At 38.5% G+C, this 21,170-nt stretch overlaps 1 protein-coding gene across 1 annotated transcript in view; it reads right to left on the bottom strand.

Annotated features, from left to right (window-relative positions):
• gnptab (N-acetylglucosamine-1-phosphate transferase subunits alpha and beta) overlaps positions 1–19,273 on the bottom strand; it is a 29,671-nt gene extending 10,398 nt beyond the window's left edge. The window contains exons 1-8 of the mRNA XM_061714503.1: positions 19,002–19,273; positions 16,563–16,648; positions 16,083–16,202; positions 15,402–15,452; positions 14,031–14,233; positions 11,115–11,179; positions 10,831–10,965; positions 170–325 (exon numbers count right to left, since the gene is read on the bottom strand). Coding sequence (XP_061570487.1) covers positions 170–325; positions 10,831–10,965; positions 11,115–11,179; positions 14,031–14,233; positions 15,402–15,452; positions 16,083–16,202; positions 16,563–16,648; positions 19,002–19,163 — 978 coding nt within the window. The 5' untranslated portion in view covers positions 19,164–19,273. The remainder of the gene's footprint in view (positions 1–169; positions 326–10,830; positions 10,966–11,114; positions 11,180–14,030; positions 14,234–15,401; positions 15,453–16,082; positions 16,203–16,562; positions 16,649–19,001) is intronic.
• Between the last annotated feature and the right edge of the window lie 1,897 nt (positions 19,274–21,170).

Genomic DNA, 21,170 nt, shown 5'->3' with positions numbered 1-21,170 from the left:
AGTTACCATCTAAATGCCATTTAAATTTTTAGTTTTTAGTGTTTGTCTGTTTTAGTCTTCTGAAACCCCAAAAACTTTGTTTAAAAAGGACTTTTAAACCCCACCTACAATCAGTTTTTGCATGCAAACATTTAAAAATAGCTTTTAAAATCCTGGAAGAAGAGTTCACCTGTGAGCTGAGGTCCCAGAACAAGTAGGCGGGGCTGACGGTCAGCTCCTTCCCGTCCAGCGTCAGGTTCTTTTTAGCCTGCTGGGTCAGATCGGTGAAATCCTGCGGGGTTTTCAGGTGGAGCAGGGCGATGCTGGCCTCCGAGTACAGCTCAAACTGAGGAACACACCAGAATAACCATAACAGGCTGCAAGAACAGTCCAACAAGCTGATATGTCATTGCATGAAGCTGTGGGTCTGCATGGAAGTACCGGGAACAAACATCCTGACCTTAAAGCCCTGATGTGAACGAAGTTCAACAGAGGATTCAACTCTTCGGTACCTGCGTTATCATCACATTTCCGGACACTTCCTTACAGGCTGAAACTCCTGCATCTACATTTTGCACTGCTGCCATCATGTGGTTTGTGGTGCAGAGTAAGATATGTTATCTTTAACAATAACCGGCCCTGATTCTTTTCTGTTTCCCAAAACCACAAACAGATTTCACTTACTTTTGTTTAGTTTTTTTTTTTTTTTAAACATGTGTTGATAAGTTTTGTTTGCAATTTACAGCAAAGCAAACAGGACATTCTTACACAACAGAACAAACCTTTTGTCCTTATTCTCCCTCCCTTCCCCTCGCTAAATAATTAAAACAATAAAACTAAAAAAGATAAGATGAAAATAAAGAAAAAAGGAAGAAAAAAAAAATTAAATAAATAAATACATGAATTACATAAATAAAAGTGACAAATATTGCTATTATATGTTATGTTCATATATATGTTATATGAAGAGTTTCAAGGGCATTTCTCAGTTATTTACATTATATCATATCACATTATATCACACATCCTACTTCCTCAGAACCTCCTGCTGAAGCAAATTACCAACATTAATATCATGTTTCAAAAACCTTATAAAAGGTCTCATCAAAAACATGATGATTCCGTTTAATAATGTACGTTATCTTTTCCAATGTCACGTTTGATGCCATCTCTTTAATCCATCTTCCAATTCTTGGAGCATCGACATTTTTCCAATAATTAAATTCTTTATTTTGTAAATGTGGGGTAGTTGGATATATGCCCAGAAGGAAAGGTTTGGGATCCAGTGGTAGCTTCTTAGTTAATATTTTACCAATCATGCTTATAACATCTTGCCAGAAGGATTACTTCCATATGAGGTTTTAGTTTTGAGAACAACATCTCGACAGCTGCAACACCATGCACATTAACGATGTCCATTTAGGGATAAGTTCTACTATTTTGCATTTTCCCATGAATGAAAGTCACAACTGTCTCAAGCTTGCAAGACTTAAATTAGGTTTCTGAACTACGGTGATAAAAATCTGACTGATTTCATGACCAGGTACCATCGACCTCTGACCCTTCACCAAAGCAAAGCAGCTGTGAGGGTCGCGTGGAGACATTTGTGGGCTGCTGGAGTCGGAATGGCGAGGAAGTGTTTGTGGGTGGGAGTTTGGAAAACTGGGTGATGTAATCTTCTCTAAGAAGGGTCACATGGCAGAGGCGCTGCGTCTGATCTCAGCAGAGTTATGAAAGGCATTAACGGACTGTGCATACGTGTGTGTATTTGATTTCTGCTACGACCACCTTCACCGTGGTTCTACCCCCGGCCCTCCTTCATAATCTCAGCATGCCCCTCCCTCTTCAACACTGGTATGGTACAGATATTTGCATTTTAATAAACTATTGCACTTTTTACTCATCTACATTAATGTAAAAACTCTAATAAACACATAGAAAGTCCATATAAAGCACAATAATGTTCATTAGAGATTAAAGCAAATGCAGGATAGCTGAAATTATTCTAATAGATCATCCATTCTTTGAACTCCGATAAACTATGGAAAGGGTTTGTTTTTACTGTTATCAATTTTTTTCTTGCACTTAATACTCAAAGTACATTTTTCCCTGCAGAACGTTTACTTTTAACCCTAAAAAAAAAACAAAAAAACTTGCGCATTTTGTCCTACTGACAACAAAAATGTCCCCTTCCCAAAACCTTCTGTATAAATATTATAATTAATTAATCTTTTTTTCCACTTTAAAAGAAGTCAGTACGTCAAGTACTGAAATATACATATCATATAATAATTATGTTTTAGTTTTTTTAACCATCAAAAGCCAAGTATGTTTCCATAACTCCATATTTTGTTATTGAAAAAAAAACTAATTATAAAAATATTTTTCTGTAAAGCCCTTGAACTTTCTTGTCCATGGAATGTGCTATACAAATACACGTATTTGCTCATAATTATTATTAGCCCCTGAGATGGGTCAATGATTGACAGCAACACTGATTTTGATGCTTTTTTTTTGCGGTGTCATATTTAAAAAAACTAAACTCTTCCCTTTACTTTTACAGCTAACTCCACCCCTGTCCATGTTCTCATGTTCCACCTGACCGGTCACTTCTCTTCTGCTCCTGTTTTTAGGCGAGGAGGATTAGCTGGGACTTATAATCCCAGCGGAGAGACAAACGGGCCACGGATCACGTTGCAGTCTTTATTTCAGCTCTCTTTATAGTTCTGATAATGCTCTAACAAAGGCGCGCCAAGCACAGGTGTGTATACTGTACGTGTCTGTGTGTGTGTGTGTCGGCCTCAGAACGGCACATGCCTGTCCACAAACAAGTGTTGACCTGATATACGCGCGTGCATAAGCCCGGACTGTCAGCATCGTTCCCTTTTAGGAGAATATTAACCTCCATTATTAATGCTAATAACTGTGAAGGAATTTCTTTCAGCTTATTTAATGCACAAGTCAGATAAACCCTAAATACTGCTCTTAATGCTGCTTCGGACCGTACGTTGAAATACATGAAATACAAATCCTGAAAGATCCGATCAAAAGTGGCCGATGATCACTCAAAGTCTGAACACATTCCCGATGTCCTGGGACACTTGTCCGCAGTCCATTTGTACTCCAAACTCAAAAGCATGCTGGGATAGATTAATGGCCTGGTCTGGTTCGATGTCACACACGAATCACCACAATAAAGCTCTTTGCCATTTGATTTATTATCTTTCCATGTATAGGTTTAGATGGGGGTAAAAGAACAGTTTGTTGTGGGTGTTTATCATGTTTTTTATGAGAATTAGTCATTTCCAGCTGCTAAAAATCAGGGTATCTGGTGTCATTTGATGTTCAAGTGAAAACCCAGAGGTGAAGTAAGTTTTAGGTTGGATCATAGTGACGCAGTATTTATTTTCAGAAACTTCAGGCCTCCTAAACCAGAGACTCCGATTCTGAGCTAAAAGAGACAAGACAGCCCTTCTCTTATTGCATTTTAGGGCTTTTTCTACATATATACATATATATACATATAAAACAGTGCTGTGGAAAAACGTGACCAAATAATTATAAAACCACGCTGGGTTTTAGGACTATAAGAGACAAATAAAACTAAACATAATTTTATTGAATTCAAGGGTTTCTGAATTAAATAAATAGATAAATCTAAATGCAATCTGTTTGCTATCAAACCTAAAACTAACTTCATAGTTTTGTTCATTTTAAAATACCAGTTTGAGTTTCATTTGAAGGATTATTTCCCTGCTCTCTTTTGTCTCTATCAGCAAACCAGGCAAAACTTGTAAAACCTGACGAGCTGAAACGACAGCTCATCGTTTAACACCGATAGGTCACACGTCAACGTTGATTAAACTAGTTTACAGAGCTACGGTGGATAGCTTGGCCACGTTTCGTTGTGTTGCTTTAATATAAAAGGTCTGAAAAGGGTCTACAAGATAACGGCTTGATCCTAAGGTTCAGCAGCAGGTTCCCCAGGGGAAGTGTGTAAATATATGACCATGAAAGACCAAGTATGAAGCGTTGTACGGAGGTGCGTCTCAGCCAAACACGGTGGAATGACACAATCAGAGCGACGCTGAAGCGCCCTGTAGGACATGTAACTCCCCGACACCTCAAGGCACGACTGCACAGCAAAAGTGTTTTGTTTTTTTAACCCAGAAAAGCTGGAATTTGCTGATACTGATCTGTCCTGGATCCTTTTTAAGGAATTATACCTCTTTTATAACTGTGGTCTAAAATAGTGTATGCACGATAAAAATGCATTAAAAAAACTTTCAGAAGCGTTAGGAAATGTTCAAATTTGGTGCAAATTAAGTGCATTGCTTCTCTCAAATAACCATTTATCTTAAAATAAATCACTGAATCTTTCTGGCTGAGCTCCAACAAACCGTGATAAGAAACTAAAACATGCAAAACTGGATGAATTCAGCAGCCAAAAAGCATAAAATGTATTTGTATAAACTGAGTTCTGTGTTTTCCTGTGATAAAGGATCATGTCCACAAAACATTAGTCACGTTTAAGTAGGAAGTGTGATACCATAGATCGTTATCATTCATTTACTGTTTTTGTACAGAAGCAGTGTTTAATATTTTTTTTGTTCGGGTGACTGCACAATCACTGTAGACGATCTAAAGTAAAGAAGCTGAAAGACACGAAGCCTTTCAAAGCTCATTACTGAGTCCGTTTACAGATGACTCCTGTGTCCCCTCATCCTCCTGATGGAGAAGCTTTTAAAACAAAGCCAATTGTCCCATAATGCAATTGTTTCGATGTCTCCCTCCCTGCAGCCTTTGCCAACATAAACAGCTGAGCCACGTTCTGCAGCAGCAACCTCCCACATGACACCAGTCACTAAAAGGTTTCTGTACCCGACTCAAAACAAACACTGAATACAAAGTACCAAAACTACGTCTGGTGTCCTTTAAAAGACAAAACTTTCCTTGGAAATATTCTTCCAGGCTGGAAGCGGAAAGAGAAAAATACCCACAATTCCTTTGATCAGTACACGTCAAAACCTGCAGAGCGTGTCTGTACTCATGTTTTCACATGCACAATGAAAGAAACAAAGTACAAAAAGTATGTAAATTCCAGAGTCACCAAACATGAAAGTACAAATGTTTAAACCTGCATGTTTTCAAAACTGAATACTACACAGTTTTGAAAACAAACAGAAGTGTACGTGTCTAATGTGTACTGATTTTAGCTAAATGTAGTGCATGATCTGAAGTTTCTAAAAAAAGAAAAGTCACTTCTTTTACGGTGCCTTAATACAAGCCAACAGCAACTGCAGGACTAGTATGCAGTACATTACTGCTAGTATGCAGTATATACAGAGGTGTCAAAAGTATTCACATTCATTACTCAGGTAGAAGTATGGATACTAGAGTTTAAAAATACTCCTGTAGAAGTTGAAGTATCAACTCAAGTTTTTTACTCAAATAAAAGTACTGGTTTCAAAACTACTACTACTACTACTTAAAGTATAAAAGTAAAAGTAATGTAAGGGGGAAAAAGCCATTAAGGACAAAAGCCATTGAAAATGAATGCATCTTAGTATAATGCAAATATATTAAAGAAATATATATGTGTACTATTGAGCATTAACATGTGTTTCAGAGAGCAGGAGATATGATGACTAGTTGCCTATAAGTATTGTAATTTGTGCAAAAAGTCAAACTTCAGAGGCATGTTATCATTTATCCTAACCTTTATTGGAATGTACATCCAAGTTTAGTTGCAGGAATCTGAGGGAACGGATGTAAGAACAAAACTGGACAAGAACATCTGAAACAACCACAACCAAATTCACTCTATCCGGATGGAGCAATTTAACTGGATAGTTTTTTTTTAAAGGCCGAAATGAAATAGAGTAACAAGGCTGTTTTTAAAATTTAAGGAGTAAAAAGTACAGATAATTGCGTGAAAATGTAAGGAGTAAAAGTAAAAAGTCGTCTGAAAAATAATTACTCCAGTGAAGTATAGATAACCAAAATTTCTGCTTAATTAAGGTAACGCAGTATTTGTACTTCGTTACTTGACACCTCTGAGTACATACTGCATACTAGTAATACATGATACTAAATTCATAAAAGTTTCATGGCTTCATGGCAAATCTATAGCCAACTGTGTACAAAATGCAAATGTAAAGTTTAGTGTGGACAAGATCAACAGGTACTATTTTGGGGTTTCTAAAAATGTGAAAAACCTCGTTTTAGCCGTATTCTTATTTCGTGGCGTTTCACTTCACGTGTTGTGAGATTATGTGACAATGTTGTGAATCTGAGGAGCGTCGCGTGGACACGCCCAACCTTCTCATCTGCTCTCAATTACAAGCACATGAGCAGGTTTGTACACAAACGTTGACACAAGCAACACCACGGGCCGATGACCAAGGTTGTAGTCCAGCTTTCATCACCATATCATTCCATCTAATACCAGCTATAAATACCGCGCACCTTTACCACCCAACCTCTCCCTCTGCACTATGCACATCATCCCTCTTTCACAGAAGGGGCCGACTGACTCCAGGAAACACCTCCACATCCAAACTGTGCATTGTTGGGAGGCTCGTGTACCCAGAACCTCACCAGATTTAAACAGTAAAACACACACATGGTTTCAGCCGTGTTTCCTGGCCACCGAACGCCGTCCACTTTACAAACGTGGACCCTCGGCTCTTCCAGGTTGTTCCACTCGTAAAATATCCAAAACTGGTCTCCGGGGAAACCCAAACCATAACATGGTAGCAGGGAGAGCGTGTCGGAGTTCAGACACTCAGTAAAACGCTGGTGACCTTTCATGCGTGCTGCCTGGCGTCGCGCCACTCTAAACAGTTGTTCTAAAGTTAACCCCCGTGTGGCCGGCTAGGGTTACAGTTGTCATCATATGACCTGCCAGTCCAAAACATGACGAGCACGGAGACTGGCATAGGAAACTGGGTTTGATGGTGATATGTGGGTTAAATACTGGCGATTGTAGAAACAACATTACAACATTATGTTACAGAGATTTTCCAAACAACAACAGCGGCTCACTGATCCGGCAGCTGTTTAATCTCAGTTTGGAAAATTCACGGCATACATGATTATATATGTTATATTGCTCTAATAAACATTTTCAGTTGTCTTATAATTACATTAGTTAGGTTTTTTGATTTATTTAGATTTTTTTTTACCATAATAAGACACATTTTATCAAAACCAAAACAAAGTTTTCACATCTTGCATCAATGCAATTAAGAGTCCATTGTTCTCCACGTGTTATTGCAGTGGATCTCAACAAAACACATTACCTGGAAAAGAAAAAAAATGGTTTTCAGTCCTAAAATCTCAATTAAAAAGGTTAATGGAGGACAGTTTATTGTATATAACCAAATAACTTCCATAAGCTAACTACAACAATGCAGCTCAGAGTGCAATGAGGGTAGAAATATATTAATATTAGTTAAGGAGATTTAAAACCAAATCTTTATTCAAGTATAAAATCATTTCTTATTCTTAATTTGGTTACTAAAGACTATTTGGGATAGAAATTTAAGAGGCAATGCAGTTCTTTTATTGCGTCTCTATGTCGCGATACCGCATCTGGCCACAAGGGGGCAGCAGATCACAAGAAAGTCCACGCCACAGTCTCCTCATAAGACAGGACAAAGTTCACCTTTATAACATTGTTGACAGCAGCATTTCTGTCAAAACTACACATCTACATGCCGCCATGTGGGGAAAAAGTGACATTACTACACACAGTGGTTTTACTTGCTTTTTGTGTTTTATTTATTTATTGTACACTGAGAAAGTGACATAAAAAGTAACTTATATGAAAAATAATATAATGTGATTCTGAAACATGATAATAATCTAAATTGATGAAGAAAGCAAGGTTGTACCTGGAGTTCAACGATTAACTGAAGATGTTCTTGTTTCAGGAGTCTGTGATACTATAAACCTAAAAAAACGGTCTGCTTACTTGACAAGTTCAAGGTCATTTCTTTTGTTAGAATAATATTTATTCTCCTATAAATATAAACAACAGAGAAACTGATTTTTTTTAAATACAAAAATAATTAAAAACCATCAAATCATCCATGCAAGCTCCCATCCAAAGCAGCCTGCATGGATGGATCAATAGATCTCTACATGGATGAACAGATGTTAATCATTCACTCAGATCTGCAACTGTTTTATGTATAGTTTCACTTCTTAAATAGATAAAACGAAGGTTTAAAAGACTTCACACACCAGTCCACTGACTCTATAAGTCTAAAGGCTGAATTATACTTCTGCGTCAAAACGACGCCGTGTCTACGGCGTGTGGTTTTTGGACACGCAGAGGACACGCCGTCACATGCGCCGTCAGTGACGTGCACCTCCTGAAAATTGTAACTACGCGTCGAGGAGACGCCGACCACACGCAGACCGAGAGGGCTGTGATTGGTTCGTTTGAAAGCGAAGCATTTCCGGTTTCCGGTTTGAATCAGTAGTGAACTTCCAGGGCTCTTTTCTTCGTTTATATGTCCATCCATTATCTTACCCGCTTTATCCCTTGCGGGGTCACGGGGGTCTGCTGGAGCCTATCCCAGCTCATTTTAGGTGAGAGGCAGGGGTTACACCCTGGACAGGTCACCAGTCCATCACAGGGCCACATATAGACACACAAACCATGCTCACAATCACACTCACACCTACGGGCAATTTTTAGAATCATCAATTAACCTAATATGCATGTTTTTGGACTGTGGGAGGAAGCCGGAGTACCCGTTTATATGTGATTTTTTTTGTTTTTGTTTTTTGCACAATAGTTGTCCTTATCTCTTTGATTTACTGTGACCGGAAAAAGTCGGATAAACCATTCAGAAAAAGATCGCTAACTAGTGGCCGCGGGGGGTACTGCACCGCGACCAAATGGAGAGACGGAGAAGTCAGAAGGATTCGTGACGGGGTCACGGGTGCGCCGTGTGATCTGCGTGTGTGTGACGCAGAAGTATACCCGCACCTTAAAGGGCTGAGTATGGTTCTGCGTCACACACACGCAGAGCACACGGCGCACCCGTGACACCGTCACGAACTGTTCAGACTTCTCCGTCTCTCCATTTGGTCGCGGTGCAGTACCCCCCGCGGCCACTAGTTAGCGATCTTTTTCTGAATGGTTTATCCGACTTTTTCCGGTCACATTAAATCAAAGAAATAAGGACAACTATTGTGCAAAAAACAAAAACAAAAAAAATCACACATAAACGAAGAAAAAAGCCCTGGAAGTTCACTACTGCTTCAAACCGGAAACCGGAAATGCTTCGCTTTCAAACGAACCAATCACAGCCCTCTCGGTCTGCGTGTAGACGGCGTCTCCTCGACGCGTAGTTACAATTTTCAGGAGGTGCACGTCACTGACGGCGCATGTGACGGCGTGTCCTCTGCGTGTACAAAAACCACACGCCGTAGACACGGCGTCGTTTTGACGCAGAAGCATAATTCAGCCTTAACTCCTACTTTCATCCTCATCATATTACAAAGCAAGTTACGAAACATGTTATCCTATTCATCAGGACCTCTCAGCGACCGCGTGAGTCCATTATCAGCAGAAAGGACAGATGATTGACTCACGGCCGTCAGATCACTCTGCTCCAGCCCGCTGCTGCTTTATTTGATTATTCCAGCGTAATCGACCCTCATTAGTGGCATTCCTTCCTCTCAAAATATAAACCAGAGCTCTGATTAGAGAATAATGATTAGGCTCAAAGCCGCAGAGCTAAACAGAGACCCTTCTTCCCCGTCAAAACAGACTTTAAAAACAGACGAGGCCATTCTTTATCTGGATGCTGCGGTTTTCCGAGGAAGCTGTTCCATCTCAGGATGAAGAGTTGCAAAATGCAAAGAAACCAATAAACTACACAATATGTCATAGTTATATATACACCGCCTCGTTATAATGGTGTACAAACATTCCCAACTATGATAGCAGCACCTCACCAGAGTCTTATTTGGTTATAAAATGAGTGATGACACCGTTTCCAAAATAAAACCTATAAGAAAATGCACCGTAAAGGAAAAGCTGAACTAACTAACAGCCAGACTAAACATGCCACCGCAGCCTGATCAAGAGTGCCACAACTCTGCCACCTGCTGTTGTAAACTTAGAAACGTGGAGTTCAGGCACTTTGGGAAAGACTTTTTCCCAAGATATTAAGAACAATGTTTGACACAACAGCAATAAGAACAAATACAAAGGGCAGATGTTTATCTGTTTTAGGAGTAAAACCGTGGAACTCATTAGATAATAACCTTAAACTAGCAAATTCAATAAAAGCATACAAGATATTATTCAAAGCAAAAGGTAATGGACACGTATATAGAAACACAATAAGCAAACAAAGAAGAATGCACACATGCACGAGATAAAATGACAACTTAAATTGGTTTTGTCGGTTTCCTTAGCATGTTTTCACTTTCTGTTTTCAGAGCTATCATTATTATTATCATCACATTATTGCTATTATTATTACTATTATTATTATTATTATTATTATTATTATTATTATTATCATCATCATCATCATCATCACCATAATTGTGTTATTATTATTATTATTTTTATTTTTTTTGTGTAGACTTATGATACTTCATTTGTTCTTTTTGTATATTCTATTCTGTTAAAAGGTGGGCAAGATAAGCTTTATGCTTCAAGCCCAGACCTTTTTGGTCAAATAATCACAATGTTGACCAGGAAAAAACCTGTGTTATCTTGTTTGTTTGTTGATTGACCGAAATAAATATTAACTAACTAACAAACTTGCCAAAACATCTTTTTTTTTTCACTGCTAGATTCCAAAAAGCTGCGTTTACCTGTTTGATCTTGCTGGTTATGACCGCAGGCAGTTTGACTCGGAGCGGCTCCGTCTCCTTGAAGGTTGCCGGGAAGCCGCTCAGGTAGGCCAGAGACTGCATGCGGATCAGACCCGGAGCCTCTTTATCCGTCGTCTGCGTGATACACAAAAGAAAGGGGCAAGCTTGCGTGAAGAAAAAGAAAAGAAAGACTCTTGATAGAGCTGTGACTATGAATGAGGGGTCACGTACAAGCACGGCGAGACAATGAATACAAAGAGGAGCATTCAACAGGAATCACTCACCAGGTAACATCTGGATACGGAGAATTTCTGGACTTCTCGAGACACATCTGTAAAGACTTTATCAGCTGTAAAAAAAAAAGAGAGAGAAATAAGGCAAATAAACACGAGTAAAGTCCACATACCTTCACGAATGCAGACAAAATATGCAAACTTATGAGATAAAAAGGTGCTTTGTGTCAAAATCACAGAGATTGGGAGCATGATGCTGAAATAAATAAGTAGAAATAGCCTGCACTTCAGCTATCAATCATTCTTGCATTAAACCATAAAACGCCCTCTGACCTGTCTGTCAGTATTGCCTGTCTGTATTCAAATCTTACGTACATTTACATTTAAATATCAGAATATGACATTTTACATTGTGATGAATTTCATCTAAAGCAACCCAGAATTAGAGAAAACTACGTTTTTACATAAAAAGCAAGTGGACTTCTTTTTTTTTTTTTGCTTCTTGCAGAAGTCTCAACTTTCATCCAACGCGGCTGCTCACTCCCAACCAGAGTTATTATCGTTCACGAAAGCTAACGAAATAACGAAAACTAAAATTGAAAAAACAATTTTGTTAACTGAACTAAATAGAAACGAAAATTAAAAGACAAAAACGATAACTAACTGAAACTATATTGCGTGTTTAGAAAACCAACTAAAACGAACTGAAATTATAGATATAATTTCCTCCGTTTTCGTCCCTGTCAATATAAACCTTTTGGTATGATCAATTTATTCCGCTCTGGCCGTTTATCTCCAACTGGCAGCTACGGCACCTTAGCTTCAAAACTAAAACTAAAACTAATACTAATAAAAACTAAACTAAAACTAAGCATTTTTGAAAATATAAAAACGAATAAAAACTAGCAAACCCACACTAAAAACGAATTAAAACTAACTGAATTGAAGGAGAAAAAGTCAAAACGAAATAAAACTAAACTAAAACTGAAAAATTCAAAACTATTATAACCCTGCTCCCAACGAGCCAGCGCAGGGCGGGGGGGGGGGGTTGTGACTCGTGACCTCAACGACTCAAAGCGTGAATATCACGATAACATCTTCAAGGCGCGAAACTCCCCACCAATCAGTGAGGAGCCTTTCAGATGATCAACCCCATCTCCCGCGCTACAGACCCCCTCCACCACTTTGATCAGATTTGCTTAGATGAAGAGGACTTGCTCCAAAAAAGGATGGAAAATCATACAAATCAACCACCAACTGACCATCACCTTACATGAAGTCGTCAACAACGCTGGCTCTTTAAGTGATTAAGTGTAGAGAAGTCGTGACGGGTGAAATTTAAGAGCATGGCGCCTGTAATTCCACTGAAGCAGAAACTTCAAAGGCAGCGGAGTTAACAGGCTTCTCGACAGTTTCAGACTTCTCTCTTTGTTTTTAAAGACACCAAAGTAATCCACAAAGAACTACAGACATTGCGGGTGTCAAAGGGGCATTTCTGAATCATTTGTGCAACATCAGTTGTGTGTTAAAGGCTTGTAGGGAGTAGGAATGGGTGATATTTTACCGTTCACGATAAACCGTCAAAAAAATTCCCCACGGTAAGAATTTGTCATCTCACGGTAAAAACGATAAATTCCCCTTGATGACGTTTTTGTGTAAAGCTGATTTATGAAAGGAAGGAAGGAAGGAAGGAAGGAAGGAAGGAAGGAAGGAAGGAAGGAAGGAAGGAAGGAAGGAAGGAAGGAAGGAAAAAAGGAAGGAAAAAAGGAAACAAGGAAGGAAGGAAGGAAGGAAGGAAGGAAGGAAGGAAGGAAGGAAGGAAGGAAACAAACAAGGAAGGAAAAAAGGAAACAAGGAAGGAAAAAAGGAAACAAGGAAGGAAAAAAGGAAACAAGGAAACAAGGAAGGAAGGAAGGAAGGAAGGAAGGAAGGAAGGAAGGAAGGAAGGAAGGAAGGAAGGAAGGAAGGAAGGAAGGAAGGAAGGAAGGAAGGAAGGAAGGAAGGAAGGAAGGAAGGAAGGAAAAAAGGAAGGAAGGAAGGAAAAAAGGAAGGAGGGAAGGAAAAAAGGAAACAAGGAAGGAAAAAAGGAAACAAGGAAGGAAAAAAGGAAACAAGGAAGGAAAAAAGGAAACAAGGAAGGAAAAAAGGAAACAAGGAAGGAAAAAAGGAAACAAGGAAGGAAGGAAGGAAAAAAGGAAACAAGGAAGGAAACAAGGAAGGAAGGAAGGAAGGAAGGAAGGAAGGAAGGAAGGAAGGAAGGAAGGAAGGAAGGAAGGAAGGAAGGAAGGAAATGAGCCTGAAAGAAAGATATGAGCCTGAAAGAAAGAAAGAAAGAAAGAAAGAAAGAAAGAAAGAAAGAAAGAAAGAAAGAAAGAGAAAGAAAGAAAGAAAGAAAGAAAGAAAGAAAGAAAGAAAGAAAGAAAGAAAGAAAGAAAGAAAGAAAAATTCCCATTGATGACGTTTAGTAGCATTTAGTATTCTTTTAGAGCAGTGATTTGGGGGCTCCAAATACTGAATGTGTTGATAGATTTATAGTTACAAAAGTGGAGTTGAATAGGTTTTTTTTATCGTCATTTTTATCGTTTTTGGGATAAATGCCAGAAATTATTGTGATAATTTTTTTAGTCCATACCGCCCATCCCTCGTAGGGAGACAGTATCTTGCAGCGACGCTGCTAGTATTGGGAACACACTAGGACCCAGCAGCTCAGAAACACATCACCAACACACGCTGCTGCAGATGCAGTTCCCATCACCCCTTCCTGGTTACACATTAATCTACAGTTAAAAATAACAGCTTTCGTCCATAAATAACTCGCTCAACTTGCCGTCTGCCAGTCCCCTGCCATCTTACATTGAGTCTTATTTTGGGACACATCTCTTTTCCTCTCAAACTTTGACCTCGTATCGCTGCTGACTAGAGTTTGATCTTTCTGAGTGGGTTTTTTTCTTCTTTTTTTTTTTTTACCATCAGCTTGCGAGTGGAAGATGAGCACGGAGACGGTGGAAGGCGGGTGGAAGGGTTTGCTCATGAGCACCATCTCTTTAACAGTGGAGAAGGACGGCGAGAGCGCCGGCAGCTCTTTAAGCGTCACGTTGGCGGGCAGAGCCGGGTCCAGCGCCAGCATGGGCGCGATGATGCAGTGGGACAGCAGACATTCAGGCTTAGTGCTGCAAACAGGAAAAAAAAGGACAGGACAGTTAAATTTAAGTAAATAAAAGCATCATTGCACCCAACCACTTCCTTCATGTCGTGGTTTTTGATCTTAAAATATTTCACCATATGTAGGAAATGAGTCAGGTTCACACGTTCAGCAGACGTGCAACCGTCTCAGATGGCAGCTCTTTTATCTGTGGTTAAAATTTGAAGAGAGATAGAGCAGGGGGCGACGCCGAGAGGCGCCAGTTTATCCGCCAGAACATGTTAGAGGTGAACATGCAGGAAACATCCAAACCACAGACAGATCTTCACTGCTCTGGCAAATATTTAAAAGTAACACCCCAGAAAGCTTCTTCGTGTTCTTTCTTTTGAAACAACTCATTGGAATTTACATTTCCTTGCAGTAAAACTAACTCAGACTTCCTTTGAATGACACAGCGTTGCTTCATTGCAACTGCCAGAGTCATTCAACTGAGTTTCAATTCAACATCTGCAGGTCTGAGATGCTGCAGGGAGAGATGATGCCCTGAGAGAGGTCACAGTTTAACTCTGTTTTTGGGTTTAAGGCAGACGGACCAATCCAGCAGCCCGGTATAATAATACAGTTGTAAGAGAAGAAAACAACAAAACTGATGTAAAAAAAGTTCATTTCTGTTGATAATAACACTATTTTACAGAGCCATTGAACTATTAAACCACGTCTGAAGAAAGTAACATTTTCAGCTCGGGGGAATTATCATTGATGAAGTTCAACATCTGTAAAACATCTGTAACTTGGCTCACTTTCTAATGATTGGTGAGATACCTGCTCAAAAATGACACACCAGTCACAGCTGAAGTTTGACATGAAGTAAATATATTTTTACCAGAACGGAGTATGAAGATGCTGCTAAAAAGCAGAAATCATCTGACTAAGTATTACACCATCCATATTTCTCTGGATTCATGTGGCGAAAACGTAAAAACAATAAAAATCTCTTTCGTAGCAGCTAATTATTTATTAAACCAACATTTATTCTCTCATTGTGAAATTAAGTTTCTCGAAGAAAAAAGTCAAACTGGACTTTCCATGTTGGCTATTTTGCCACATTTTGGCACATCTGTGTTAGTGAGGTCTATGTCACTAAATATAATCATTCATTCATTAATTCATTCATTCCTGCATATCCTCAAACTCACCTATCTTTGGGCACTTCAGTAGCTTCACTTGCATTTTTCCCCAGGAGTTCTCTGCGTGGAAGAAAAAAATAGAGTTAAAACTGCGTTTTCATTGCAACTTCGGTTACAACCTGCACACAGCAACAGCGTTAACAAAAGTCACCAAATCTGGAGAGGATCTGCATCACAAACTGACGGCTCAGACATGAATAACTCTGATGATTAATACGTCTTTTCTTTCTTCTTTCTATAATAACGAGGGTCCAACTGAAAAAAAATAGTTGAGTTCCAGAAGCAGGAGTTCATACGTTTTTTACTTCTTCCTATTCCTTTTTCGAGCTTGACACACTTGCTATTATATTTATTAATTCTTGTCTACTTTTACGGTTTACGATGGTACATTTATTATTTATTGATTATTATTGTTCTTTTTTATTTTATTGATTTATTGTTCTGCTGTTTGTTTGTTTTTTGTTTATATGTTCAAAATAAAAGATATCAATTAATCAATCAGGAAATCAGAAAAAAAACATTCTGCTGAAACATTTCTGTCAGAATTTGTCAAACTTTGATAAAAAAAAAAGTAGTAGTATTCAGAAAAAAAAAAAAAAAAACACATCTGAACAAGCTTTGCACTCCTCAAAATGAAGCGTGTCTGATAACATGCAGGTGAAAAACTGAAGATAATGGAGAACGTTGCACCTCAAAGCTCTTTGTTCCTCTTCCAGTTGCTCCTTGACCCCCTTCAGTTCCTTCAGCAGAGCCGTGTCGGTGCCGTTCACCCACGTGTACACCACATCAATAGGCATGGGCAGACAGAGCCTGCAGACACAAACAGCTCTATCAGTCAGGACACATGCTCTAATTGTAAATCTGTGACTTTCTTCTCTCCCCAGGGCTGACTTCTGCCGTGTCTGAGGAAGAACAGAATTTGTTCACGCATGGCTACTCCTCGTGCAGTCCCTTCAGATTTACCTCAACGGGCTCTTGTGTGGCATCTGAAAGCATTTTTGCAGATTTTGGTTGACAGCTTTGCACATTTACATTCATTAATGCCGTCTTATCTCGCCACCCGACTCAGAAAGATTTTTCACTTGCAAGAAAAACAGCTATATAAAAAAGATTTTTACTCATATAATTGGGTGACAAAATGAAATAAATGAGTGTTTTGTCCTGGCTCACCTGCTTTGGAATGATTTCCCACCAACATTGTCTCTATAGGAGTCAAACAACACGTGATACTGATCTCGGCTCCACTCCAGCACCACCTGTATGGAGCAAAAGGACACAATGAACTTCTACATCACAGGTATCAGCTTGAGAGCCAAAGCCAAGCAGAGGCGCCACCACGGGGCAGGCAACCCAGGCAATTGCCTAGGGCCCCGAGATGAAAATGTGAAAATAATGAACCGAACGAACAGTACATGAAAAAAAAAAAAAACAAGAAGAGGAGGAAAAGAGTAAAAGTGACAATGGTAAGAGGGGATGTGTAAGCTATAATAATAATAATAATAATAATAATAATAATAATAATAATAATGATGATTGGATTTATATAGCGCCCTTCTTGCTATGTGTGTTACATTATAAAAAAGTAGTGCTGCAAGCGAGCCTGCCACTATATCCCAAACTCCCAGTCCTCCATCAAGCAAGTTTACTGCACATTAAAGTCTGTGTAAAGTGAATTCAGCCATTTTCTTCTAAACACATTCATAGCCACATAATACTTGTATGTTAGTAGGTATGTAAAGTTTGCAAGAAGAAAGTTATGTTATTTATTGCATTGACATCTAGGGGCAGAGTTGGGTATGGTGGCCAAAAATTGTACTCAAGTAAAAGTACTGTTACTTCAGAATAATATGACTCAAGTAGAAGTAAAAAGTAGTCATCCAAATAATTACTTGAGTAAAAGTAAAAAAGTACTTGGTGAAAAAACTACTCAAGTACTGAGTAACTGTTGAGTAAAGTCTGATTAATTTTTTTAACACAACCATTCAAACAGACAAAAGTACAAAATAATCATCTTCAGGCAAATTAAATCAATAAAATAATAAAATAAATTAAAATTAATAAAAAATAGCTTAAATTAAAATAATATGAAAGTAAATTCAAGCAATTTAATAAATAATAAAATAATAACAGAATAAAAAAATAAATTAAGCACAAATAGCACAAAATTTCAGGCCTTTGTACTTTTCTTTTTTAACAAGGCAGAACTAGAACAAGCCCATGAACTCATAGAAACTCTGTGTGTGTTTGAGTCTGTGTAAATGTGATAAAACATGCAAAAACAAACATTTTTCCCAGAGAATCACTCAGTGATGTCATGAGATTGACGCGTACATGGATAAAAGGGATAAAAGAAAAGTAACAGCTCAACGTAGCCTAATGTAGCGGAGTAAGAGTAACAGTTTCTTCTTCACAAATCTACTCAAGTAAAAGTAAAAAGTATAGTGATTCAAAACTACTCCTAAAAGTACAACATTTCCCAAAACTTACTCAAGTAAATGTAATGGAGTAAATGTAACTCGTTACTACCCACCTCTGTCTAGGGGATATATGTATGCCTAAATATCCCATCTTAATTGTTCAATAAAAGATTGTGTTACTGATCTGTGTTCCTGGACTTCATTCATCATGATTCTGGGGGCCCCGTGGTCTCTCTTGCCCAGGGCCCCCGGGAAGTCTAGAAACACCCCTGAAGCCAAGAACCCCCAATTGATTAAAATCATTGTTCAACATGGCATAATAATAGCAGTGAAACTAAGTACTAGAGTGTAATTTATTAAGACGAACTTCTCAGAAGAAACTACAAGATGTATGACGTGTCAGGTTGAAGACGTTTAAAGTATGAGTATCTTTTGAAAGTAAATTCCTTTAAAAAAAAAACGTGACTTTTTTTAAAAAGGAGTCTGGTTAGAATGAAAATCTACTTGAAACAGGTGAACATTGTTGTTTTTTCAACTGATGAGTCTTGTTTTAAGTGTTATGAGATTTTTTTACTAAAATGAGACATTTCAACTAGAAATAAGACAAATATTCTTGTTAAGATTTTGAGTTTTTGCAGTGATCCATTTTACTTATCCTGTGAAGGACAGAGTTCAGAAAACTGTTCTTTATTTTTGTGTTTTGACGTAAGCCCAGTGGATATTTAAAGCTTACAGAAGGCTGCATTTAACTGCTGCTATGTCATTCCTGCAGTATTTCTGCAGGTGTTTTGGTCAGTGCTATTATTTGTAATATATTATATTATTTGTAATCAGCACAAATTATCTGTCCCCATATGATAAAATCCACCACCCCCCCTGATTTTTTTTTACAACTTGAGTACTGATAATAATAGTAGTGAAACTAAGTACAAGAGTGTCATTTATTAAGACGAACTTCTCAGAAGAAACTACAAGATGTATGACGTGTCAGGTTGAAGACACGAGTATAAGGCATGAGTATCTTTTGAAAGTAAATTCCTTTTAAAAAAATGTGACTTTTTTTTAAAAGGAGTCTGGTTAGAATTAGTTTTCAAACAGGAGCATGAGCTGAGAGCAGCTGTTAAAAGCCAGTAATAACAACAACAGTGATGAGTGAGGGGGTTAAGAGTTAAGAGTTAAAAGACAAGCTCACCTCTCCGAACTGGAAGGCGGAAACGATCATGAGGACGAGCCCGCCGAAGCACAGGTAGAGCCCGTACCGGTGGGACAGACAGGTGTACGTCTGCCGCTGCAACAGCTTCAGCACGGAGTTCACCACCGCCATGATCCTCCTCGGCCACGCATAGCGACGCATTCATTCAGGAATCAGACGGGAGAGCCAGGTAAAGGCGCTGCGGGGCAGAGTAAACATCCCCAACGAGGCTGCTGGTCAGCTGACCGGCAGCCTGACACGTGACACGTGACCACCGCGGCTCCCGCTTCTTCTTCTTCTTCTGTTTTAATGGCGGATCGCAAACGACTTTACGGTGCGTACCGCCACCTACTGTACAAGAGTGTGTAACATCATTTCATTTAGCCTGTTTTTTTTTTAATTCTATTTATCAGTCCAGGGGCCAGAGCCCAAAATGTCACTTGTCAGCAGTACTCGAGTTGTAAAAAAAAATCAGGGGGGATGGTGGATTTTATCATATGGGGACAGATAATTTGTGCTGATTACAAATAATATAATATATTACAAATAATAGCACTGACCAAAACACCTGCAGAAATACTGCAGGAATGACATAGCAGCAGTTAAATGCAGCCTTCTGTAAGCTTTAAATATCCACTGGGCTTACATCAAATACATCAAAACACAACAATAAAAAACAGTTTTCTGAACTTATCAATATGACTCTGTCCTTCACAGGATAAGTAAAATGGATCACTGCAAAAACTCAAAATCTTCAAGAATATTTTACTTATTTCTAGTTAAAATGTCTAATTTTAGTAAGAAAATCTCATTACACTTAAAACAACAATTTTTACCTGTTTCAAGTAGATTTTCACTTGAAATAAGTAGAAAAATCTGCCAGTGGAACAGGATTTTTTTGCTTGTAATAAGAAGATAAATCTTGTCCCACTGGCAGATTTTCCTACTTATTTCAAGTGAAAATTGTCAAATAAGTTATTTTTCTGGTGTTATTTTTCTGGTGATGACTCTAAATGTTGAAATAGCAGTAAAACCACATTCATTGATGAAATGACATAAGGGATGGAAAGGAGGGATGACAGTTTTACAGGGGGGATGATTTTGACCGTTTTTATTTCAGGGGGGATGCCCTGAATAATGCTGAAGAATGCTGGTGCATATCCTGCTTTAGATGTACAGGATATCTGTCAATGTTTCACAAAATTGTCTTTGGTATCATTTTAAAGGGGACCTTTGAGGCATTCATTCAAGCTAAGATGTGATACTTTTCCTGAATCCTTATGGTCCTGTGACTGTGAGTATTCCAGTTTTTGTATTTTGTGTCTCTGTTGTTCCTAGGTGACACAGGGCTGAAGAGCGGCAGTGACCTCAATGTTGGTCAGAAAGATTCACATCTTAGCTTGAATGAATGCTTCAAAGGTCCCCTTTAAAATGATACCAAAGACAATATTGTGAAACATTGACAGATATCCTGTACATGAGTCTAAACCAGGATATGCACCAGCATCTAAAGTGTAATTTTCTGAACTTCATGAGCTGATAACTATGATACAGCTGCCACTCAGGAAGGGTTATCATACCAAAATATCATCTACAAACATGGATATTTTCAAAAATCATAAGTAAGTTTTGTCACCTTGAGTGGTGCTGATATCTGGTCTGGAACATGGACCACCTAGTGTCATTTAAGAAATGAATTAGTGCCTTTCTGGTGATTTCAACCCCCTCTCCCTCTGTTCCCAGTATCCCCCTCAAATTCCACTCACGTCCTGCCTCTCTGACTTTTTCCTGTAGCCTTTCTCTTTCTATTTCATATCTGTTGCAATACATTAAATGAATGAATGAATGAAAAAAATGTATTGGTCACCACCAAGCATATACACTTAGGTCACGACCAAAGGGGCAGGGCTGAAGCCTCGGCTTATGAATGCCCCCCCTTCTTACATATAAATATAAATGAATACAACAAATGAATAATAGCTAACAACAACAAAAAACATATGCATATTTATATGCATACCTATCTACTTACGAACATACGTACCTACACATATATCCATACATGTACATACATATATACGAGCACATTACATATCCACATACATATGTACACTACACATGCATACACTTACATACATGCATGTATCTGCACACACATATGTTAAAAAA

Source organism: Cololabis saira, chromosome 23 (assembly GCF_033807715.1).
Source record: "Cololabis saira isolate AMF1-May2022 chromosome 23, fColSai1.1, whole genome shotgun sequence".
NCBI lineage: Eukaryota > Metazoa > Chordata > Actinopteri > Beloniformes > Belonidae > Cololabis > Cololabis saira.
Note: the sequence above shows the minus strand (reverse complement) of the source record. Positions and strands in the feature narration are given on the sequence as shown.